This window comes from Phascolarctos cinereus, unplaced genomic scaffold (assembly GCF_003287225.1).
Source record: "Phascolarctos cinereus isolate Bilbo 61053 unplaced genomic scaffold, phaCin_HiC Scaffold_1;HRSCAF=81, whole genome shotgun sequence".
Taxonomy (NCBI): domain Eukaryota; kingdom Metazoa; phylum Chordata; class Mammalia; order Diprotodontia; family Phascolarctidae; genus Phascolarctos; species Phascolarctos cinereus.
The window spans coordinates 108,246,441-108,273,237 of NW_027555514.1; the positions used below are offsets into that span (position 1 = coordinate 108,246,441).

A 26,797-nucleotide genomic window follows, 5' to 3' on the forward strand; every position below is an offset into this window, starting at 1 on the left:
AAGGTGAAACAGAATGTTAGTCTTCAGGGTCTTTGGGGCAACAAAGCATATTTCCATTAACAGTCTTGCTGGGATGATATTGTTTCCTAGGTAGAATCACATAATTTGAGAGTTGCAAAGGACCGCGGTGGCTACTCTAGTCCACTCCATACACCAAAGGAATCCCCACTCTAACATACCCAACAAGGCGCAGCCTGGGCTTGAACACCCCCAAGGCAGAGGGCGCCATGCTCTCCTGAGGCAGCCCATTGCACTCCTGTACAGCTGTAATTGATAGGAAGTTTTTACTGCCACTGAGACTGAATTCATCCCTTACAACTTCAGCCCGTCTGTTCCTGGGTCTGCCCTGGGTGGCCAAACAAAACCACATGACCCTCATGGATGTCATTCACCCAGATGGCATCCACATGTGTGGTACAGTGGCAAGACTTCTGGCTCGGGAGTCAATGGGTTCAAATCCCAGTTCTGCCACCTGTGTAGCCTTAGCCTGTCTGGACTCAGTTTCCTTATCTTAAAAATAAGAGGGCTGAACCTATATCAAATTGCTTATCATCTTAGGGAGTGGGGAGGGAAGGAGGGAGAAAATTTGTAACTCAAAATTTTATAAAAAATGGATGCTGAAAATTATCTTTATGTGTAAAAATAATATATATTAAATAAAATAATATAAATAATTATATAAAATAAATTAATTTGTGAATTTGTGAAATATTCTGCACCTCTCCAAAGATATGAATTTATATAATTATGTATGATATATGATAAAATTAAAGTAAAATAAACAATAAAAATCAAATAAAAATTTTAATAAAAATGAAATATTATTTAAAAAAAATAAGGGGCTGCACCGGACGACCTCTATGATCCCTTCCAGCTGTAACTCGATGATGCTATGAACTTGCTGGCTTGTAGTAAGCCTTCCTTTTTCCTGACCGGGTCTAGCTAAGCCTCTCAACAGTTTCAGGAGACAGGTAGAAGAAAGAAAAGGCACTCTGGTTTTGTTTGATGAGGCGTTCCAAGTGTGAGTGAGTGACCTACCGAGAGGAAGAACCCAGATGAAAACTCAGGCCATCCAACTGCTGGACTGTGCGTACGCACACAAATCAAATTTGATGATTTTTGATAGAATTGGCTGGTCTCCTAAATTTAAAATATTTAATTTAAAATTTAATTTAAAATATTTTTAAAAAATTTTAAACTCCGTTCAAATAATTAGTAGCGACTACCCAAATATCCATAAGAAGTGGCATATTTGTGAACAGAGCCTCAGGCCCCTTCCACATTCATAACCTGAGGCAATCTTGGCCCCAGTGCCTGGCTCTCTTGGTCTCTCAGGCCACTTACTCTCTGCGAATTCTTATAGGTGCTTTTCTGTCTCAGCTCCCAGTGCTCATACACTGTATTATTTTACTCCTGGATCTCAGAGAGTGAAGGGACCTCCAAGGTCATCTAGTTCCATCTATGCCTGAACAAGGATCTTCTGCATCAACCAACAAGTGGCCATTCAGCCTTTGCTTGAAGTCTTCCTGTGAGAAGGAACCTACTCTCCTTCGGCATAGCTCTCATTGTTAGGAAGTGTTTCCTGATGTCAAGGATAAATTTGCCTCCAAACAATTTCCACCCATTATTCCTAGGTCTGCCCTCTGAGACCAAGCAGATCTGCCAGTATCCTCCAAGATGCCAGCTTAGCAGAGGGCATTTGATGCCAATTTTCATAACATACAAAGACAAACTTGACACATAAGATCATAGGTCGGATGTCTGCTGGAAGCAGGGATACCCATAGCCTCCTCCCACCAAAGTGTGGACTGAGGGTAGATGCCCCTGACAAAAAGACCCTCCCCACCTACTACCAGAGCAGAGTCTTCTGCTGACTTCATGTGTCGCTTTGACAGCTTTCTATAATGGATCCCAAAACCAATTTTCAAACCTGGTGGGCCCAAGTGCTCACCCACTGCCTCAGCCTACCCTCTAGGTTGATCCTGGTTTCTAGGGCAGGGTTGGGAAGGGAGCAGTGAGTGATGTTTGCTACAACTAATCCCTCCATTTCCTCTCCTGCAGGAGGCTGCGTGTGCCTACGTCCTGATCGTGACAGCTGTGTACTGGGTGTCAGAAGCGGTCCCACTTGGCGCGGCGGCCCTTGTGCCTGCCTTTCTCTACCCTCTTTTTGGAGTCCTCCGATCTAGTGAGGTGAGATCACATTGCACCCTGCTTAAATATTTCAGGTGGAGGGAGAGGTCCAGAATATTTCACAAATAAAACATACCCAACTACCACTTGAGTAAAGGGTCTCTTTATACCCTGGGGGAAAAAAAGAATCCACAGCTTTATTCAGTTATTTATGAAGCATTTACTATATACAGAGCATGAGTGAATAGAAGTGCTCTCATGGACCTTACAATCTAGTAAACCTTCACACATGCCATCCTTTACACTTGAGGTGTTCTGCCTTTCTCTTCTTTAATGATCTCAAAGTGTTCAAAAAGGCTGCCTTTAGGGGCAGCTAGGTGGCTCAGTAGATGGAGCTCTGGCTTTGGACTCTGGAGGACCTGAGTTCAAATCTGACCTCAGACACTTGACACTAGTGTACAAGTCACTCAAACCCAATTGCTTCACCAAAAAGCCAAAAAAAAAAAAGAGAGAGAGAGAGAGAGAGGCTGCCATTCCTGAATGATTATACCCAAATCCAATTACCACTGTATTCTGTATCCATTCAGCACAAGCATACTTTATTTATACTATATGGCTTTGTGCTTAATGATGTGTTGCTACTGATTTTTTAAAATCTTTTTTCATGTGTCCATCTCACCTCCATTATAATGTAACCATCTCAGAAAAGTGCTCTTTCCTTTATGTTTCTCTACGGTACTAAGAACCCAAGAATCGAGGAGTAAATACTCATGGATCACTTGACTTTATGAAGTTTCCCAGAATGCTCACGTAGCATTGCAAATGACTCTACCGTATATCCCGTTTCCTTTCTCCTCCATCTTAGACTCAGTCAGCCTCAAATCATTGGCTTCTCCTCACTCAGTATCCTTAAACTGTCACCCTTTTCTCTTTTTGAGGCATTTTCCACCTTCTTTGACATAAATTGTCCAAGTTGGGTAAGTTTAAGCTTAGATACCTATGTTTAAATGTCAACCTAAGCCTACAGAAAGGAAAATGGAGTTGGATCCCAGAAGCAAAGAGAATGACACTTTTTGTTCAACAAATCCTACAATCACACAGAGACCTCAGAGGTCATCCACTCCAATCCATACCAGACCAAGATTCCACTCTGTGGAATCAGTGACAAAAGGTCATTTCGCTTTTTGTCTAAAGACCTCCGGTGAGACCCAATCCACTACCTCCCATTTCACTTTTTGATAGTTCTAACTTTGAGAAGCCTTTGCTTATGTCAAGCATCTGGAAATCTGAAACTCTGCAGCTTCAGCCCTTTCTTTCTAATCCTGCCCTTTGGGGCAGAGCAAAACATGTCAATTCTCACTATTTCACACGATAATCCTTAAGATACTTGAAGATAGCTATCATGCCCCCCACCCCAAACTTTTCCAGGGTAAATACTTTCATTTGCTTCAATCTCTTCTTAAAAGGTATGATCTCCAGGCTCTTCATTTTCCTAGTTCATAAATACCCTGGCACCTTTAACCTTTCCTGGATTTAAAACTTTGTAAGGGAAAGGGTGAGTGTCTTCTAAAGCAGTAGTGTCAAATTCAAAAAGAAACAGAGCTACTAACCAATACATAAGGATCCCTGAAGGCCACATAGTAACCTGGAAATCTATGTTTTACTGAAGTTTTATTTATTTGGTTAAATATGAACCAAATATATTTTAATCTGGTTCAGGCTTCACTCAGGAGTGTTTGGGCTTTGTTTGACAGCTCTGTTCTAAAAGGGCCTAAGAAAAAATTTGCTACTGGACCTCATCCTTCCATTCCATTCTTTTTCTTAAAAACTGTTAACTTAGAGGAAGAATTTTTAAAATAAGCCAACATTTAATTAAATACGTTAATTTTTTTAACCCATTGTAAATAGGACAGAGGCCAGACACATGTCCTAGGCTTACAGGAGAGATGGGGCCGTAGGGCTCTGAGGAAGTGGAATCTTCCAGGAAAAAGCAGCTAGGTCAGCTTCTGAATGCTGCAAGGGAGTTGCTAGGCAACAGTTCAACAAAGGACCAATGATCGTGAACAGTCAGGAAGGTCAACCCAATAAGAGATACAGGCAGAGCCTGTGGTGACATCACCATAAGGCAAGGTGGAGAGCTAGAGATGCTTAAAAGTAGAAGAGGAGAGCTATCTAGATGAAGTATAAAGGCTCCTTCTCTCCTTAGAAATGCTAAAATACTCATCTCTCTGGCGAGCATGTTGTGGGAAGAGGGCAGGAATCACAAAATAACCAGTACTGATTTCCCAGCAACTGGTAGACTGGTTAATTTGACTTTCACTTCGTTGGTTAATGCACAATGCCAATTAGACAAAGGACATCGGTTTAAACTTTGTATAAATAAGCTCGTTAACTTCACATGGTGAAACCAGTTCTACAACCATTATGCTCTTGAACTCTATCCTCCTAATGCTGAATGCATGACTTTGGAGAAAGCTTCTGCTCCAGTCAAATCAGCCCACGTGCTGTCTCAGTAGCAGTCTTTGTCTTTATCCACTCAATTCAACTCCACAAACTTTTATTATATGCAAGGCAGTCTGGTAGACAAAGACAAAAGGGAAAAACAGTTGCTGCTCACTATTTATTGTCTCCATTCCCACCTCTATACCTTTATCCGTGCCACCTCCACCCCTATTCAGAATACGTTCTTCCCAAGCCTATCAGAATCCATATCCTCCAACAGCACTCCAATCCCCCTCCTTGGCAATGAGTACCCTGTTCACCCCAACCAGAAATGACCTCTCCTTCTTCTGAAATCATCTATAATAACACTTCTGCCTGTACCACGATAACATGCCATATATTGTAAATATTTGTGTATATGCCTTTATCTCCCCAGCTTGTTGATAAGTGCATGAAAGGCAAGGGCCTACTGTTATAACTGTGTATCCCACTTGGAAGCTTTATTTATAATAGAAATACATTATATATTTCTCAATGTATTGCTCCATTCTATCCTCTGAGAAAACCACACAAATAGATAGTAGATAGACTATGTGTCTGTAACAACATGGAATTATAAGAATTGTCATGACAACAAATGTCAATAGTTTGTGTGAAAACTACCTAAAGGTTTTAGCTGTTGACTAAAAGCTCAATATGGGCCAACACTGACATATCAACCAAAAAAAGCTAACTCATTCTTAGAACACATTACAGAAAGTGCAGTGTCCATAAGAGCATAGAGACAGACATTGCAGAGTAGTAGATCAAAGATTAACCTCAGAACAAAGCTTCTTAACCTGAGGTCCACAGACTCCCAAGGAGACTATGGATGGCTTTCAGGGGATCTGTGAATTGGGGTGGGAAAAAAGAGTTCTTTATTTTTACTAACTTCTAACTGAAAGTTAGCATTTCCTTCCTTTTTTTTTTAAACAAACTTTACTTTGGCAAGGGGTCCACAGGCTTCACCAGACTGTCAAAGGCAGTGGGGAAAAAAGGCCTGGTTTCCAGTCCCAACTCTAACACAAACTGGTTCTGTGACCTTGGCAAATAACAACCTCCCTGTGCCCCAGACAATACCCTAAGATTCTAAGTTAGTGCATCGTTGCCTTCTAAATTTCCTTGCACAAGTATAGAAATAAGTCTGTATGATAAAGGCATCCAGAACAAGGGAGGCAATAGTCCCATTGTACTCTACATGTATTAGACCACTTCTAAAGCCACGTGTTCCTTTTCAGGTGCCACATTTTTATAGAGACATTTATTAACTGGAGCATGACAAAAGAAAGGCAATGAGAATGATCAAGGAGTCTTATAATGATGTATGGGGATTGGCTGAAGGAACTGGGCATGTTCAATCTAGGGGGAAAAAAAGTTTTTTAGAGATGGCTTTGGGAGATGGGGTGGAAAGCAGGGACATGATTACTGCCTTCAGACTTGCATGACGTCATTTGGAAGAGAGATTAGACATTCTATGTAGTTCCAAGGGGGCAGAATAAGGCTAGTGACATGAAGTTTACAGGAAGGTATACTTTGACTGAACTTATGTATATATGAGTGTATGCACGTATATGATTGCATCAATGTGAGAATTCTTTCCAAAGAAGAAGATTGTATTCATGCCTGCCCTTACTGTGTGACTCTAATCCAGGGGTGAGAAATCTGCAGCCTCAAGGCCACATGTGGCCTTCTAGGTCCTCAGGTGCGGCCCTTTGACTGAGTTCGAGTTTTACAGAACAAATCCTTTTAATAAGGGGATTTGTTCTGTGAAGTTTGGATTCAGTCAAAGGGCTGCGCTTGAGGACCTAGAGGACCACATGTCGCCTTGAGACTGCAGATTTCCCACCCCTGCTCTAATCCACATCTTCCCACTAGTCAGAATGGGGCCTTCCTCACCTTCTTTTAGTATCACAAAGATGCCAGTGAAGTCCAGGTACTATCCATCAATTATCTTTTGCTCTTACCATGTGACTAGCCCATCTTTTCTGCCCATACAGTTCCTTCATCCCATACTTATTACACTTCTCCTTCATAAGCCTTTGTTGTGGTCTGCTCCCACCCCAAACATGTGTCTCCATTATCTTCTCATTTTCAATTCATTAGAGCCTGTTGGGGGTTCCATGTGTTCATCGTCATACAACACCACCAGGACAGTATCAGTATGAAAAAGGTAGGCCTTTGTTTCACAGAAAAGCTCTAGGTTATTAAAGGAATTTTTCAGTCTCCCAAAGGCAATCCAGCTTTCTCTCCTCCTATTGAACTCTAAGCCCAGACAGCAATAACAACATCTTTTAGCACTTAGTATGTGCCAGGCACCGTGCGAAATGCTTCACAATTAGAATCTGATTTGATCCTCACGACAATCCCGGGAGGTAGGTGCTCTCAATATCCCCATCTAATATATAATAATAACAGCTAACATGCACATGGTGCTTACTATATGCTAGGTGCTTTGCTAAGCACTTTACAACGATCATTTCACTTGATCCTCTCTACAACCCTAGAAGTAGGGGCTATCATTATACTCATTTTACAGATTAAGAAACTGAGGCAAAGAGACGTTAAGTGACTTGCCCATGGTCACACAACTAAGAAGTGTCTGAAACTAGGATAATATTATCCATCTTCATATTATGTTATCATATGTAGTACTCACCATGCTGGGACTACTCTCTCATTTTTCTATATCCTTCACCCTTGGGCCATCAGCTATAAATTCTCACTGCAGCCACTAAGTAAAAGATCCTTTTCTGGCTTATTGCTTTTTAATCTGTCATTGGGTAGGAAACTAGATAATGGAGCCTCTTGCAAACTATGATTTAATTAGGAGAAAGTTGTTCATGAATGATAACCTAATGGCCTCTACTAGGGAGTGAAGTGGCGGGCTTTAATGTTCGAGCTTTGACAGCTATTTTTGGTACTGAGAAGTGTCCAGAATGACCTCTTCTAAGCAGCCTAGGGCTCCCTACCTGGTACTCCTCAACTCACTGCACTCTTCCCAAGGGCCTTTTCCTGCAATCCTGAAGGCCACCTTCAACTAGTGATAAATACTCCTGTTAAAGCAAGAGGGAAATATTCAAAACTAGATCTGAGATAGCCAAATGGTCCTGTTCATTCTGCTGACGTGCACCTTCCTTTTCTGACCACTAACCATAACTTAGAATTTTCATCCTCATTGAACCCTGAGCTATTTGGGGAACCAGTTTCTCCCCTGGCCACCTGGCCTCAGCTTTCTGTATACCCTGACCTTATTCTTACTTTCTCTATACTCAACTAACTAAATACAATTGCTATCAGCAGTCTATCACTTAGAGGCAGCCCCCAACCTTCAGCCCACTATGACAACATAACTTAGACCCAAACCTTAGACTCCAACCAGGAGGAAATATGGACTCTAGAGAAAAGGGTAGTATGGCTACAGCTGATGATGACTGCCCTAAGAAACTCCCCAGCAAAGATTTTAAAGGGTTCCAGATGAAGCAATGATCAATATGGTATAGGGACTTGACCTATGATTTTATTAATACAGGGAAATACTGAGTTAAAAAACTCCCTCCATACAAGAATACTGGCATCTTGTAGTCTTAACGAGTTGTCTAAAGCAATGGAAGGTTAAGTGTTTTGTCCAAAGTCACAAAGTCAATATGTTTTAGGCGTGAGACTTGAACCCACATCTTCCCGGCTTTAAAGTTGGATCTCTATATTATATTATTATATATTATCCTGCTTCTCAAGCATCAATAAAACTAAAGGAAAACACCAACAGATTCCTCCATCCATTCCAGGATTATACAAAAAGGGGACCTGAAGCCAGTGTGATCTCTGGTAAATAAGAGAACATGTGAGGTATTAGAATTTGGAGTAGGAAGATCTGGGTTCAAAATTTACCGCAGACATTTACTAGCTGTTTGACCCTGAGCAAATCACTTAACCTCTCTAACCCTCATTTTCCACATCTGTAAATGGAGCAAATTGGACTCATGGGCCTCACAGGTCCCTTCCAACTCCAGATCTACGCTCCTATGATCCTATGACCTATTCTCAAGAAAAATTGACCTGAGAAACAGGACAAGGAGGGAGAATTTAAGAATCATCAGACTCCTAGCAAACATGACCAGATTCAAAACCTGGATGCCATATAGTAAGACTCCAGACAAGTAACTTAACCTCTTTGTGCCTCAGTTTCTTTATCTGCAAAATGAGGGGAGTGGATTCAATGGCCTTTAAATTCTAAGACTTATGATCCTATGATCCTAAGAAACCAGAAAAGAAAACTGCTCAGATCTACTAGAATCAGACAGCAAAGTGAAAACTAAAAGAATTCACTGGTCACCTTCTGAAAGCCACCATTTGGACCACCATGCTTTTCATAGCTTTCAATCTGAGCTTGAGTCTCGAGGAGGGAAATATAATTCAAATAGACACACACAAGCCACCTGTCACTCCTATCCCACACTCAGTACCTAGCCTTGCCTCTCCCCGCCCCCAATGCTCTGGCTTTTCTACTGCTGGAGCAGTTTAATGGACACTCCAAAAAATTATAGGCATTTATTAATCAGCGCTTCATGCTATTCTAAATCTACCACAAACTGTATCCTTCAGAAAGGAGCCAAGTCCAGAGAATGTAGAGCCTAGAGAAGGTACAGCAGATGCCCCAAATCCTAGCAGGATATTTGAAGATGGGGGACTCAAACCACGAAACAGAAATGGTCTGGCACCTACACAAGGGGAAACATTCAGGAGCACAGAATCTGTTCGAGTCTGACAGTACAATGCTTCCCTTTCCTATAAAGACTCAATTCAAAACCTGAAGGATGAGTTTGCTCAAACAATTCCCAACTCCCCAACCCCCAACAGTCTCAGGAATTTCATTGCCCTCTATACAAATAACCCATTAGAATTAGAGCACTCATACCCACCTGACCCCCATTGGCTGTCAGGTGACTCTACCATTATCTAAGGAGCCCGTGCCAATAACATGGACACACAATTGGATTTCAGAGGTGGAGCCATACTGTTGTACCCTCATCTGACATCCATCCTGCAGAAAGCCTAAGTACCACTCATCTGAGTGCCTGGTAAAACCAGCCTCCTCTCAGAGAAATGGTCCATCCTGAGCATGCTAGGGTGAATCCTCTCAAGGGGATCAGAATGCAAGTCCAGTTCCCATCACACCATTAGCTTCCCACATGAAAACACTTCCTCATCATCATCATCAACACAAAGATTTGATTACAGGATCATAAATCTAGAATGGGAAGAAACCTTAGAGTCCAACTCCCTCATTTTACAGATAAGGAAACTGAGGCCTGGGGAGGATAAGTGATCTGCCTGAGTTCACAGAGGTAGAAAGCAAGTAAGAATAAGTAAGTAAGAGGTGGCGCAGCTTAGGTGGTGCAGTGGATAGAGGGCTGGCCCTGGAGTCTGGAGGACCTGAGTTCAAATCTGGCCTCAGACACTTATTAGCTGTGTGACCCTGGGCAAGTCATTTAACCCTGCTTGCTTCAGTTCCTCATCTTTAAAAATGAGCTGGGGAAGGAAATGGCAAACCACTCCAGTATCTTTGCCAAGAAAATCCCAAATGAGGTCATGAAGAGTCAGATACAACTGAAATGATTCAACAAAAAAAAAAAGTAAGAGGTAGGATATGAACACTGGTCCTTACTCCAGATACTGTGCTCTTTACACTGCACCATGCCCTTCCTGTGGGCAAATAGGGTAGTACCAACATATGCCCAATTCAATTCAATGACTAGATATTAATAGCTGGAAGTGTTTATATGACACTTTAAGATGTGCAAAACTTTTTACATATATTATCTTATCTTCACAGAAACCACATGAGGTAGGGACTATTATTATCCCCATTTTACAGATGAGGAAATTGAGGCTGAGTGAAGCCAAGTGATCTCTCTAGGGTCATACAGCTAAGTACGTAGCTGAGGCAGGATTTGAACTCAGCTCCTCCTGACTCCAGGGCTAGCCCTCTATCCACTGCACCACCTCTTACTTACTCTTACTTGCTTTGCTTTTTTTCCCCAGAACTTTGTCCACTTTACTGTAGGCATTTATTGAATATTTATTTAGGCATTTATTAGATACCTACAACAACCCCACAAAAGCACACTAAAAGCTAGATGGTGCAGTGGATAGAGCTCCAGCCTTGGAATTCAGAGGACCTGAGTTCAAATCCGACCTCAGACACTTGACACTTAATAGCTGTGTGACCCTGGGCAAGTCACTTAACCCCAATTGCCTCACCAAAAAGCTTGGGGAAAAAAAGCACACTAAAGGTAGAATAGGCTAGCAGTCAGAAAAGACCAGACAAAGTGCTATGAGGAACATGGAGGATGGAATGATCCCACTGGGACCAGGAGGAGGAAGAGGAACTGAGGTTAGAGAAGACATCATTTGGGTGGAGACTTAAAGAAGGGAGGATTTTCAACCACTGTGTGTGGAAAAGAGTTTATTCAACAGGGGAGCAGCAGGAACAAGCAAAACAAGGCCAGGACAAGAATTGGGAATCATGAATAAACTAGCATACATAATAGGGGAAGAAGAGCAGTGAACAGGCTAAGGCTAACGGACAGGTTAGGAGCAGATAATTCAAGAGCCTTGAATGCCAGGATCTGGAGGTTATTCTTTCATAAGCAATGGGGAACAATAGGTAGTTTTTGAGTGGAGAAATGAGGTGGTCAAACCAGCACATTACTAAGGTAGCTCGGGGAGATTAGCTAGGAAAACACCTAAAAGAGATAAGAGAGGACTAAGGAAGGTACCCAGGACACAAGAAATATTGCCGAGATTTAATTGGAAGAATTTGGGGGAGGAGTCAAAGATGACTCCACATTACCTCAATTCCTTCAAGAAGTCCAAAAAGGGGTCCCCTAATCACCTGTAACTCCAGGAGACTATTCCCTTGGACAGCTTCACACCAACCAGCCATTTGACTAGGCCCAGTTCACGATAACCAGATCATTACAAAATCGAGTGATCCTCTGGTGTAACCTGCTCTGGGCACACTGCCTACATCCTCACCATCAGGTGGTCCCACTGTTTTGTCAACCCATCTGCTGACCCTCACAATCCCAAGACCCCTGTTACTTTAGCAATACCGCCACCTGACATCTCCAACCCACAGAGGCCCCACCTAGAACAGTCAAAAAACTCAAGATTAAAAAAAAAAACACCTGGACTAGGATTTAGTATACCTCCTAAGAGTCCAAGCTCTGCCCCTAATTAGCAGTGTGACCATAAACAAGCCAGCCTGTCTAGACTCAGCTACCTTACCTATAAACTAAGTGAATTAGATGATTTCTATGGTCCCTATGATCTATGATCTGAATTATTCCAACCCTTCCAGAGATGGAAAAACAACTCAAGCTACCTGAAAAATTTGTAGACTACAAGGATATATTTGAGAAAAAAAAACCGACTGAGACATCCACCACCAGCAGCAGCCCCCCAAAAAAACTGCCCTATAGACTTACAGCAAAGTATGTCTGTCTTTTTCAGTAGCTTTCCTGGACCACTTTAGGAACTATCACTGAAATAATTTAGAGATCTCATTTGCCTCTCTATAATTAATAATAATATCTAATATTTGTGTAGTACTTTAGGGTTTGCAAAGTGCTTCACATATATTCTCATTTGACTATCACAACAACTCTGTCACATAGATATTAGCATTGTCCCCATTCCCATTTTACAGACAGAGAAACTGAGGTTCACGGAAGTTACATGACTTACTCAGAGTCAGACAGCTAGCAAACTGTATCTGAAGCATGATTTGAACTTGTATTTTCCTGACTACAAGTTCAGCACTCTATCCACTACTTCATCTAGCTGCCTCTCCATGTCTTCTTTATATTAACCAAAGCATTGACTTTGACCATTTGTCTGCCTAAATTTGAAGTATGTGCCAGACCTAATTATCCAGACTCCTCCTTACACTTGTACATGCTTGTGAGTGGGAAAGGAGGGTGGTTATATTAATGAGGAGAGCCAAGCCGCAGGGACAGCAATGTGGCAACTTCCAGACATTTTTCCTTCCTACCCCAGTGCCTATGGTCACAACAGAATAGGAAAGGATGGGACTGAAAGTGCAGCTCTGAAACCAATTATTTGTGGATCTGAAATAGACCAGTTGGGGTCTATGCCCTACAAAGACCTATCCCCCAGGACCAATCCCCAGCTACAATTTCCTCTCTGACACTTGGAGAATGCCCACCACTTGAAGCCTTGAAGAATCATGTTATAGTATGAATTATATAATCATAGTATTTAATGCTGCGATGGACCATAAGGATCATCTAGTCAAACTCTTTCATGTTTCAAATGAGGAAATTGAGGTCTTAGAGAGATTGTGACTTGCCCAAGATCAACTGCTAGTTAGTGGATAAACCAGGAATTATAACAGCCACATCTCCTGGCTCCCAGCACAGTGTTCCATCCACAATGCCATACTGTTATATTATCAAATGTTTTTAATGCTTTATTAGAAGCTTTTCTTTATATGTATGATTTTAATATGTGTCATAATGATCTTAAAAGTGATATTAGTACACTGTTTTTCTGCCAAAATGCAGCTCTATTTTTTCGTGACAAATCAGTGGAAAAGAATTAATTAAACTTATATTCATTTTAGAATGAAATCAGCTAGAATGTATGTTAAGTGAGAGAAATCTTTTCTGCACATAACTAGTACCAGCTGCTTGGAACTACCTACTGTGTGGTCGTTGGTATGCATGGAGTTGGGTGGGGTAGTCTGGTATGATTTCTTGAAGGAGGAGGGTTTCTAGTTAAGATCAGAAATAAGGGAGAAAAAAAACTGGCAGAGAGATGGCTCTCATGGGAAATGGGAAAGGATGATGGTAAGCAGAATTCTTTAGAGGAAACAGACAGTCTGAGATTGAGATAAATGGAGGTTTTGTTACATATGATAGAAAGACCATGACTAGGCATTCAGGTTTGTACCTGGGATCCTTAATCAATTACCGTGTAGGAAAGAGAATATAGGGATTAAAAAGCACTTCACAACTTTGTACACAATAACAGCCACATTATGCAATGACTAAGATTGTTAAACTGAACCCTTCTCAGCATTACGAGGATCTAAGACATCTCCAGAGGCCTCGGGATGGAAAATGCTGTCCACATCCAAAGAAAGAACTATGGAAGTCAAATCGCTATCACTTATTTTTACCTTCTGTTGAGTTTTGTTTCATCTTTCTGATGGTTCCTCCTATTGGTTTTAATTTTTACTTACAAAAATATATTTAAGGGGGATGTAAATGGAAAGCCTATATCAAATCGTGTGCCGTCTTGAGGAGGGTGGGGAGAGGAAGGGGGAGAAAAATTTTCGACTCAAAAGCACATGGAAGTGATTGTTGATAAATCAAAATAAATTAATAAAAATTTTTTAAAAAGCACTTCACAAAGAATACATAGGATCTTAGAGTCAGGTAGACCTTGGCTTCATTTAGACCCTGAGAAATCCCATCTAATGTGTCCTTACCAATAGATGGTTGGTTTATCCACCTTCTCTTTAAATACTTCCATTGAATCTGACTACCTCCTAATCAACCTGTTTATTACTCCTCAGAAAGATAGCCTATTCCTTAGAAAGTTCTTCCTTACATTAAGCAAAAATGTAATCCTTTCTAACTTCCATCCACTGATTCTAGTCCTGCCTTCTGGAGAAACAAAGAACCAGACTGTTTTTTCTCCTATGTGCTGGCTTATTAAGATACTAGGGGCAGTTAGATGGTTTAGTGCATAGAGTTCTGGATCTGCAGTCAGAAAGATTCATCTTCCTGAGTTCAAACCCAGTCTCAGACACTTACTAGCTGAGTGACCCTAAGCAAGTCACTTAACCCTGTTGGCCTCAGTTTCCCCATCTGTAAAATGAGCTGGAGGAGGAAATGGCAACCCACTCCATTATCTCTGCCAAGAAAAGGGTCAGGAGAAGTCAAACACAACTAAAATGACTGAACAACAATTAAGATATTAGAGGATGGTTATAATGTTATGCTGTAATCTCTTCTCTAAGAAAAAGAGCTCAGAGATTCTCACTTGAAATCCTGGTTCTGTCATTTAGAACCTGTGTGACCACGGGCAAGTCTTTTCATTTCTCTGGGTCTCCACTCTGTATCTGTAAACGAGGGGGCTGGACTCCTTCAATTGATCAATAAGCATTTATTAAGTACCTACCATGTGCTAGGTGCTGGGGATGCAGAGACAAAAATTAGTCTTTGCCCTCAAATAACTTACATTCTATCAGAATGACCTCTAAGATCCCCTCAAAAAAAAGTCTCTGTGGTATAGTGCATAGATCACTGGACCATCAGGAATGCCTGGGCTGGAATCCTACCTTAGACATTTCTTAAGTAGCTGTGTGAGCCAGGGCAAGTCACTTAACCTCGAATGTCTCTAACATCTCCACCAGCTTCTAATCTATGATCCTACAATACTGTGATTCCATTTCTAAATCTAAGACCCCAAGATTCTATGATTCTTCAGGCTAAACAGCATAGGATATTATAGACATACCTGGTTTTATTGCTCCTTGCTTTACTGTACTTTGGAGATAGTGAGTTTTATGCAAATTGAAGGTCTGTGGCAACCCCTGCAGCAAGCAAGTTTACCAGCGCCATTTTTCCAACAGCATGTGTCTCTGTTTCACTTATTGGTAATTCTCACAATATTTCTATTTTTTTCATTATTATTATTCATTTTTTCATTATTATATGATGACCTGTGATCAGTGATCTTTGATGTTACTATTGTCATCATTTTGGGACACCACAAACAGTGCCCATATAAGACAATGAACTAATGACAAATGTTGTGTATGTTCTGACTACTCTACTGACCAGCCTTTCCTGGCTCATTTCCTCTCCTCGGGCTTCTCTATTCCCTGAGACACAATAATATTGAAATTAGGCCATTTCATAACCCTACACTGGCTGCTAAGGGTTCAAGTGAAAGGAAGAGTTATATGTCTCTCACTTTAAATCAAAAGCTAGAAATGCAGACAGCAAGGTGGTGCAGTGGATAGAGCACCAGCCCTGAAGTCAGGAGGACCTGAGTTCAAATCCGACCCCAGACCAAACACTTGACACTTACCAGCTGTGTGACCCTGAGCAAGTCACTTAAACCCAATTGCCTAAAAAACGCTATAAATGATGAAACTTAGTGAGGAAGACATGTCAAAAGCTGAGATAGGACAAAAGCTAGGCCTCTTGCGTCAGTTAGACAAGTTGTGAATGCAAAGGAAATGTTCTTGAAGGAAACTAAAAGTGCTTTTGTAAAGAAATAAAATGTTTTTTAATTATGGTATGTACACCGTTTTTTAGATATAATACTATTATGAGCAGCTAGGTGGTACTGTGGATAGAGTGCTCAGCCTGTAGTCAGAAAGACTCCTCTTCCTAACTGGGCAAGTCATTTAACCCTGTTTGCCTCAGTCTCCTCATCTGTAAAATGAGCTGTAGAGGGACATGGCAAACCACTCCAGTATCTTTGCCAAGAAAACCCCAGAAGGATTCAGATACAACTGAAAAACAACAATTATTGTGCATTTAATAAACTACAGTATAGTGTAAACATAACTTTTATATGCATTGAGAAACCAGAAAAATCATGTGACTTACTTTATTATGATATTAGCTTTATTATGGTAGTCTGGAAACAAATATGCAATATCTCCAAGATATACCTGTACTTCTAAATCTCTCATGACTCTGATCTGATCACTTTCTTCTCAACACAGTAGAGTCCATTTTCAATGTCCCTCTTAAAAAGTGGAACCAAGAACTAAGTAAGCACAGTACTCCAGATATAATCAGAGAGTACAGGGGAAATATTTCCCAAAATGGACAGCATTGTTCTATTAATACTGCCTGATTGCTTCTACTTAGAAAAAAAAAATTTAGCTAATTCAGTTTCAGCTGATTCAAACAAAGCCACCAGATTTTTTTCACATGAACTTTTGTCAAGCCAGATCTCCCTAGCCTATATTTTATAATTGATTTTTCAAAATTAAATATTATATGTAGTTATTAAAATTTATTTACTATTCAAATGGTGGACATTGATGCCTACTGAATTTCCTCATACCTGTCATTCCAGCCTGACAAGATCATTTTGAATCTTAATTGTTACCCATTCTGATTGATTTTTTTTTTGCTAGGCAATGGGGTTAAGTGACTTGCCCAAGGTCACACAGCTAGTAAGAATTGTTACCCATTCTATTAGCTATCTTTCCCATACAATATTATGATACATATACTTTCTTTGTCTTCTAGGGCATTCACAGTATTGAACAGATGAGAAGGACAGTGTCCTGTGACATGGAATACTAGAGATCTGATATTTATGCATAGGCAGGCATGTTGTTTCCCTTGGTGGAATGTAAGTTCCTTGAGGACAGGGACTTTGAATCCCCATAGCCTGGCACATAGCACATGCTTAATGAATGCTTATTGATTGATTCTATGTGAAGAGAGGCTGAGATCAATGAGGTGTACTAGTCTAGGTTGTTGTTTCACCTTCATTTTTCAAAAGGACCAATGATATCACTGGTGATGTCTTGACTTGCATGTGAATTGGATTTAAGTGAGGCAGAGCTGCACAAAGTCATCAGTCCTACTCTTTCTTCCTGAGTCATTTAAGTCCACTGGCAGGACAAAAGTCAAGGGACTAGTCTGGGTATATGTCACATGTCTATAGCATTAAAGATAATAACGGACATTTATTTAGCACTTTAAAGTTTGCAAAGTCTTTTATTTAACATTAATTTGGGCCTCACAACAACCTCATAGAGTAAGTACTCCAGGTAACATTATCCTCATTTTACATAAAGGAAAACTGAGACTCACAGAGATAAAGTGATTTTCCCATTGTCATACATCTAGTAAGTGTCAGAGATGAGATTTGAACCCAGGTCATCCTAAACCTAAGTCCCATATCTTATCCACCATTCCAGGCTCAACACTGTTGAGAATCCCCAGGGATTCCAAGGACTAGAGTTCTGTTCTAATTCTCTCTTCTCTACACTACCACCAAGTGGTGATAGGGTCACATGGTATAACCAGTAAAACCAATGATTTTAAAATGGTAGCACCGTTCTGAAAGATAAAAACTTCCAGGCATGAGAAGACTGGGACCTAGAGATCAAGATTATGACTGTGAAAATGAGTAAGAAGGGACTAACTGAAGAAATACACTAGAGGATGCTTATGTCATAACCATTGTCTTCAGCTTTGTCTGGCTTGCCCAAGTAAATTCAATTGCTGTTAACCCTCCTGGCTGTTTCCAGTTCCCAGAAGCCATAGTCCCACATACTACCTCTAATAACCCCATTAGACTTCCTGAAGGGCTTCTGGAGCCAGAGCTAGTATTTTGTGATGGGAAGTGCTAGGAGACCGAAATAATCATTACCTTCAAAATATATAGTTATTGTACACTGAAGTGACTCGGAAAAAGCACTTCAGAGTACCAAGAGGAAGAAGCATAGTCCAGTCAGTTGGGTGTCAAAAAAATGAATTGTCTGTGCTTCAGTCTTTCATAAGCTAGAGATGATACTACTGAACTACCTGCCAGGAGTATGGAAAAGTACTATGCAAGTAAAACTCATCATTACAAAGGAATCATATAAAGTCAGAATAGAACCTCACTCTTTCTGACTTCTTGGCCGGTGCTTTTCCCACTCTAGGATGCTGAATGACTCCAGAATGACTCTTGAGATGTCAGGTTATTTCTAAAGCCATTTCAATGGCATTTTCATCTCCCTTCAGGAGACCAGCACTTTGATGCTTGGGCCAGACATCAAGTCATTCACGTCACCAGCAGAGGAAAGATGGATTCCCCAAAACATTAATGAACTCCTGCAGAGCCAGGATGCCATATCCTCAGCAAGAATAGTGATAATTATTTCCTTAGATACTAAGGGGAAAATGGATTTGTCCGTGAGGACAGAGTTATCAAAAGAGGTCAATCAATCTATCAATAGGCATTTTGTTAAGTGCCTATTATGTACCAAGCACATGCCAGGAATAGGGCAAGCCAAAACTGAGACAGCTCCTGCCCTCATGCAAACATCTTTATGGAGATAATCTTTCCCAGGGAAGACATCCCTATTTTAGGGATTAGTTTGGGGGCAGTCCAACTTGGAATTGGGGGGGAGGGTGATCTTGAGATCCTAAAAGTCCTTTCTAGCCCTGGGCTTCTGTGTGACTTTAACGACACAGATGAAATTAACCAAACATGGGCCATATAAGACATGTTGGGTTTTGTTTTTACAATTTTGCCAGGCGCGCTATACCTTCCCTCTCCAATTTCAATCATTTTCCAGCAGGCTAATAAACATTTTCATTCATTCATTCAATGAGCATTTATTACATATCTACTTTGTGCTGGGGAATACCAAAAGATATATCTTCTTCAAGGATCTTATAGTCTAGTGGATAAATAACATATCTATGAATGAAAATTAAATAATGATATGAGCTTAAAATACAAGCAATGTCATAAGATAGCATATATTACAAGTCTCCCTTACTACACACACCCAGTTTCCAATTCCTGCCAATTGTATCACCATGGGATCTTTCCTTTCTGTCACAATAGCACCCCCACCACCCCACATTTAGGCCCTAATCTTTTCTCACTTAGGCTACTGTCTGTTAATTAGTCTCCTTACTTCCAGTGTATCCCATCTCATTACATATTTCACAAGACTGTCCTAATTTCCCTTTCTGATCAATTAATATCAATCAATATGCATTTAGTTAAGCACCTACTATGTGCCAGGAACTGTGCTGGATGCTAGTGATACAAATATAAAAGTGAGACATTCTCTATTCTCAAAAGGTTTACATTCTACTAAAAAAGATACAAAATATATCTTTAATAACTTACAGCTAGGAAAGATACATTCTCAACACAGATAAATGCATGTAGGCTGCATACAAAATAAATATACAATGATTTGTGAGAGAACATAGTAACAAGTAGGGAAATTAGTAAAGGCCTTTTGAAGGTGGCAGCCACTGAGCTGAGCTTTTAAAGGAATTAGAGGTTTTGGAGGGAAAGAGGGAAAGCATTCCAGGCATGGCAGATACTCTGTGCAAAGGCATAGAGTGGAAAGAGGAAATACCATCTGGGGAAATAAGGAACAGCAAGTTGACCAGTTTAGTTGGGAATAGAGGAAATAATGTATAATTACTCTGGAATGATAAGCTGGAGTATGACTGGGAAGGGTCAGGAAACATCTTTTGTTCATATATTTTGACTAGGGAATGGCTTTTATTTATCAACTAGGGAATGGTTCTTTTTTATAAATTTGGCTCAGTTCTCTATATGTTTGAGAAATTAAATCTTTATCAGAGAAATTTGCTGTAAACCTTTCTTCCCAGTTTTCTGTTTTCCTTCTAATTTTGGCTGCACTAGTTTTATTTATGCAAAAGCTTTTTTAATTTCATGTAATCAAAACTATTCATTTTATATGCTGTGATGCTATCTATTGTTTGATCATAAATTGTATAGATCTGACAGGTACATTTTTTCCATGCTCACCTAATTTACTTATGATATCACTCTCTGTCTCTAAATCATTTATCCATTTATATCCATTCATCCATTTATCTTGGTATATGAGATGTTGATCTATGCCTAGTTTCTGCCAAACTGTTTTACAGTTTTCCCAGCAATATTTTTCAAGCATTAAGTTCTTGTTCCAAAACTTATTATCTTTGGGTTTATTGGACATTAGACTATTACAGTCATTTACTACTGTGTATTGTGTACCTAATCTATTCCACTTATCCATCTAGATTGTTTTGATGATTATCACTTGTAATATAGTTTGAAATTTGGAACTGTTAAACTGCCTCTCTTCACATTTTATTTTTTCATTGATTCCCTTATAATTCTTGGGTCATGGGTCTATTTAAAATCTATCAGCAAATTCCCATTGCTTACAGAAAAATTATGAACACTTAAATGTTGCATTCAAAACCTTCCATGATATGTCTCTAATCCACCTTTATGTCATCTCCATATATTCTACATATCAATCAATCTGAACTACTCACCATTCTATCTTTCATTACTGCCCTTTCCAATCCCTGGGCCTTTGCTCATGACATCTTCAATGACCAAAACATTCCATTCCACATTCTACCCCCATCTCCCCATCTCCTTGCCCTGCTCCAAGGCCTACTTTGTCCATAAAGCTGTCCTTCATCCATTCCTTTTCCCATACACAAAATCTCCCTCTTTGAATTTCTCACAGTACTTTGCTTCCCTAGATCTTTCCTCTGCACTTAATTCACTCTCCCTTGTGCTATAATTACACACACACACACACACACACACACACACACACACACACACCCCTCCACCATTATATTATAAGTTGCTTGAGAGTAGGATCCATGTTGTAGTTCTGGATAGTCATGGAGTCAGCTAGGCCTGAACTCAACCAGCCTCAGACACTTTCTAGCTGTATGACTCTGGATAAGTGATTCTGTCTGCCTCAGTTTCTTTCTCTGTAAAATGGAGATCATAACAGCACCTACCTCCCAGGGTTGTTGTGAGGATAAAATGAGATAATATTTGTAAAGTGCTTTACAAACCTTAAAGAGCTATATAAATGTTAGCTATTCTTATTCTTGTGCAGTTAGGTGGTGCAGTGGATAGAGTGCCGAGCCTGGAGTTAGGAAGACTCATCTTCCTGACTTCAAATCTGGCATCAGACACTAGTTGTGTGACCTTAGGCAAGTCACTTTACCCTGTTTGCCTCCGTTTCCTGATCTGTAAAATTATCCAGTGAAGGAAATGGCAAACTACTCCAGTGTCTCCACCAAGAAAACCCATGAAGAGTCAAACACAACTGAAAAATGACTCAACAACAATAATTCTTATTCTTATTATTCCCAGGCTCTAGCACAGTACCCTACAAATAGCTATATTTCAACACTTCCATAAATCAATAGGCATACTCCCTCCAGAGGTACTAATCACAACTCATCCATGCCTTCTCATCCTGTGTGATTCTTGTCTATTCTTGTCCATGTTATCCTGCAGTTTCTCTACGAAGGATCTGGATTTAGAACCAGAAGGGACCCCCTTCCCTGCTGACTTGATGATAGAAGTCAGTCAAAACAAGTCCATAAATATTTATTGGAAAGTTAGAAGAAAGTCCCCAGAAATCTCCTATCCTTTGAGCTGATTGGACCCTGTTCTTCCTTCTCTACAGGTGGCGGCAGAGTATTTTAAGAACACCACCCTGCTGCTAATGGGAGTCATCTGTGTGGCAGCAGCAGTGGAGAAATGGAACCTGCACAAGCGGATTGCCCTGCGCATGGTCATAATGGCAGGAGCCAAACCTGGCATGTAAGTACAGTCTTAGACTACTGATAGACTCATGCCCATAACACAGTAGGCTTTATTGATGTGTCTCTCCTCTACAGGGATACTGCCCAGAACATGCACTCTATTTTTCTAGGAATGGGAATGGAGTTGCCCTGAACCATCCACACTCCTACCGTGTCCTTATTCTAGCCAATAATATATATATCTTTAAGAAGACAATCAACTATTAGAGTGGCCATGAAACTGACATTTTATCTGCATGAAGAAAATTTAGCTACATAAGGACTGAATTCAGAGATGTATTGGAACCAGCTTGGACCAGCTCTCAAGAGCTGATTATTAAATTTTCAGAGTGAGCATCTTCTCCTCAGAAATTAGCAAATACTATAAATCAAGGCTTGATTTTTCCTTTTCATGATTTCTAGACTTAAGAAAGTAATGGAGAAAATGTTAATAATGCAAGAAGAAGAAGAATGCAAAAATAATGATGATGATGTGAAAAATAATAACACAATGTCTATGATATATAAATATAGTTGTTAGTATTTTCCACTTTTAAGCTCAAATCCTACGTTCATATTTCTACTTGGAGGGTGCATTGGATAGAGAAGGCCAGCAATTCACCACCTTCTCCCTCAAGTAACATTTTTTTCTGTTCTGCTGTTTCTAAAGTCAGAGGGACTGTTTACTCATTGACAAGTGAGATCAACATATGGATGATGCCTGAAAGGGCACTAAAACTGCCTCATGTTAGGTTTACCAGATAACCAGCACGGCTCTTTCCATTGTACAGAGTCCATTTTGATAGCTTAATTGTTTCTCTTTTTTTTGTAGAATAAGGACAATCAGATAAATAACTTCTAGGCATGTTGAGATCATTAATTGGGTTACCCTCAAAAGAATTTTGAACTTTTGAATCTTTTTTTGTGGATTAGCCACAAGAAAATGTTCATCCCAGATTAGATACTGCTTGACCCATATCCACTTGTTTCTGGATCATTCCCACTCTCCATTTCCCCATTTCCCCCATAATTTGTTATGAGCTCATTGGGTATTAAAAATCATTTGGATGTCAGCCTACTCAAAACACCTTTGCAGCATTAGCCTACCCAAGTAATAATTCAGAAATTAGATATGCTGCCTACTGCATTCCACCAAATTGTATTATGCTTCTTATCTATCAAATAATGAGGCTATTTTTATATACGTCTTATAGAAATAAATACTCATATAGTCACAACCTTATGTAACATCTCAAAAAGTTAAATAGAAATGATTTTTAAATGATCCACAGACCTGTTCTTCCCCATTAATAAGTATAGCCAAGAATGGTATTACAAAAGAGAGAAACAGGAAGCATTTAACTTTAAGTGGGTTCAGTAGCTCAGTGAGAAAACACAATAAACTGGGTTCTGGATTCTATTAGCTACTTGGCCACTGAAAGACCTTAGCTGTTTTCTCTTTATATTTGAGGGTTTGGGAACACTTGAGTTCAAATTCAGCCTTAGATACTTACAAGGTGTGTGACTCTGGGCAAGTTACTTTCAAATTTTTTTAAATTATTTTTTGGGGGCAGCTAGGTGGTGCAGTGTATAGAGCAAAGGCCCTGAAGTCAGGAGGACCTGAGTTCAAATCCGGCCTCAGACCAAACACTTGACACTTACTAGCTGTGTGACCCTGGGCAAGTCACTTAACCCCAATAGCCAAAAACAATATTTTTTGCATGCACTCACACACAGGAGAATCACATGGCTAATGTCTGGAATGAAGGAAGAATGGTTAAGAAATATTGTACTTAGGGTCAGCTAGGTGGCACAGTGGATAGAGCACCAGCCCTGAAGTCAGGAGGACTTGAGTTCAAATCCAGCCTCAGACACTTGACACTTACCAGCTGTGCCACCCTGAGCAAGTCACTTAACCCCATGGGCTAGCAAAAATAAAATAAAATAAAATAAAATAAATACTGTACTCTCAGCTGCTACCTAACACCTTCCTATCTGCAATTACCATACATCTACTCTGTACAAAGCTTTTACATATCTAGTATTTGCGAGTTATCTCACCCATTAGAAATGGAGATCCTACAGGATAGATACTACTTTGGAAGCAATATACAAAACAAAAAGGAAACAATTACACAGGAAGCTATATACAAGATAAATGGGAAATAAATCATGGAGGGAAGGCACTAGAATTCAGAGAGGTTGGAGAAGGCTTCCTGTAGAACATAGGATTTTAGTTGGAACTTAAAGGCAGGAAGGTCAATAGTCAGGGCAGAGGAGGGAGAGCTTTTCAGTCATTGGGTATAGCCAGAGAAAATGCCCAGAAATTGAAACTTCAAATAGTAAGTGCTAAATAAATGATTGTTAACTGAATGACTGACTTAATCCATGAGTACCATCTATGAGTATATTTGTGTACAATGGAAAAAGGAAGATGAGAATAAACCGTATTATCATTAGCTGGGAAAAAAAGAAATATTGTACTTCTGTCACCAATGGTATTGTATATCTTAGTAAGGACTTCTGCCTTGCTTGAGACAATTAACTCTTGAAATTGTTCTTGCTGCCAAAATGGATTAGATTATTACTAAGATCCCTCTCAGCTATAAACCTGTGGTCCCATGATTTATTATTTAAGGATCAGTAATAATGAAACCCTTGGAAATAGACTATTCTATTCATATTCTAAATAAAATTAGCATGGCTTGTGGCAGGGAGAAAGAAATTGTATTTGCTGGTTCTTTGGTATGAAATGCAAGTCCAAGTTTAAGACTAATAGATACCTACTATTATTTACTAGATTAGGACCACCCAATGCAAAAGCTACTGAGAAATCTACACGTCACCTAGAGGAAGAGTCAAGATGATTTGTTCCTAAGGTTCTAGATTGTGTTCTAGATTGCATTCCAGTCCTCTTTCGAGTACCATGAGGTCCATTGCTGGCTTCTCAGTTTTGCTGTGGCCTCCTTCCTTCCAGGCTGCTGCTGTGCTTCATGTGCTGTACTACCCTTCTATCCATGTGGCTCTCCAATACCTCCACCACTGCCATGGTGATGCCGATTGTGGAGGCCGTGCTGCAGGAGCTGGTCAGTGCTGAAGAAGAGCAGGTCATGGCGGCCCCTGGCAACTCCAGCACTGAAGAAACTGAGCCAATCAGTACAGTTTGCTTGAGTTTTCCTAAAACTTTAGCACTCCCTTCTTCCCCATACAGGCCCTTAGGTTTCTCTTCTTCCCCAAATATCTCCCTGCTCCTAGGACTTACACACGTATGGCTCTACTTTCCAATCTTCCCCCCTAAAACCCTGAGCATTTTCCCTCGAGACTGGTCACTGCCAATCCCTGTTTCTTTCCCCTATGGCTACCACCAAAAACTCCTCCTCTTCTCTCAAATGTTGTAGATCACATCCAAAGCCCAACCTGAAGTCCATCTATGTATGTTATCCCTCTGGGCCTTCAGAGCAGAGAAGGAAAGCATGGCTATCCACCAAGGTACCCTGGGAGTTAGGAAGAGACAATGGTGGATGTAACTGGAGGCTGGAAATACTTTCTCACCCAGCTCAGAACCCTTAAAGAACCACTTACTGCCCTGTGTCACCTGAAGCCCCAATATTTTCTCTCTTCTCTCTCTCCTCCTCCTCCTCTCCAACTATAGGTCTTGGTGAAAAAAATGGACCCCCTTCTCTGGAGCTCATTTTTGTCAATGAAGAGTGAGTACATCCATCCTCTAATAGGAAGAGAGGCAAAGTTTCTGCCACTCTTTATATATCACTTGTGCCCTTATCACATTCTATTTTACCTTATAGTTAGCTATACTCTTTGAGTTACAGTTACTGAGAAGCAGCAGGACATAATGAACTTGCCTTGAAGCCAGAAAGACCTAGATTCAAGCCCCACTTCTGAATATTCCAACTCCATGACCCTGGGAAGTCACTTAACTTCTTAGGCTCCTAGTCAGTTCTCTAAAACTGTAAGTTGCAGAGAAGGAGCCTACTTGCATTAACAGAGGAAGTTCCCTATGCCAGTGAAACCACAGGTCCAATTCTCATCCCTAGCTATTTGTCCAGACATATTCTCCCTCCCATCAGCTGCAAATTCCTTGATAGCTGACACATTTGTAGTCATTGCTAAGCACAACGCCTCTTACAAAGTAGGTACTTAAGTAATGTTTATTTTCTTCAATTTAAAAAAAAATTGAGTGTTAAGAATGAATAGAACTGAGATCTCCTAAAGTCCCATGAAGTCCAGTCCAATGTCCTCCTTCATATCTTGTTCTTTTTCCTTTCTTCCAGCTCATCAACCCCAGATTTCCCTTCTCTGATGCAGGGCAAGGTACTTCTTTTTGTTCTTTCTGTGCTCTGAGATGACTCATCAGGCCGGTGGGATAAATCAGGGAGGTAGCAGTGCCCAGCCTCCCTGGCTTCCAAGATCATCACCTTCTTCTGTCTAATGAAGGCAAAGAAGCACACAAAAATGGAGGGGGAGGGGAAAGCATCCAACTCTTGGCAAGCTGGTGACTGGAGTCACCTTCTACTACAGGGTCAATCCTGAATGACTTATAATAATGGGCACTACCTCAGAAAGTACAAATGGTGGCCCAGTGGATAGAATATGGGGCTGGAACCAGGAAGACTCATCTTCCCGAGTTCCAATCTAGCTACCTGGGCACCTGTTTGCCTCACTTTCCTCATCTGTAAAATGAGCTGGAGAAGGAAATAGCAAACCACTCTAGCATTTCTGCCAAGAAAACCCCAAGTGGGGTCAGATACAACTGAATAGCAACATCTCATTTTTCACAAACTTGACAG

General features: G+C 40.4%; 1 protein-coding gene across 1 annotated transcript in view; it reads left to right on the forward strand.

The window, feature by feature from the left end:
- The window catches only part of SLC13A4 (solute carrier family 13 member 4), a 62,130-nt gene that overhangs the window by 8,041 nt on the left and 27,292 nt on the right, over positions 1 to 26,797 (forward strand). Inside the window, exons 2-6 of the mRNA XM_020998157.2 lie at positions 2,062 to 2,190; positions 21,875 to 22,011; positions 24,970 to 25,148; positions 25,645 to 25,699; positions 26,282 to 26,321. Of these exons, the coding sequence (XP_020853816.1) occupies positions 2,062 to 2,190; positions 21,875 to 22,011; positions 24,970 to 25,148; positions 25,645 to 25,699; positions 26,282 to 26,321 (540 nt within the window). The remainder of the gene's footprint in view (positions 1 to 2,061; positions 2,191 to 21,874; positions 22,012 to 24,969; positions 25,149 to 25,644; positions 25,700 to 26,281; positions 26,322 to 26,797) is intronic.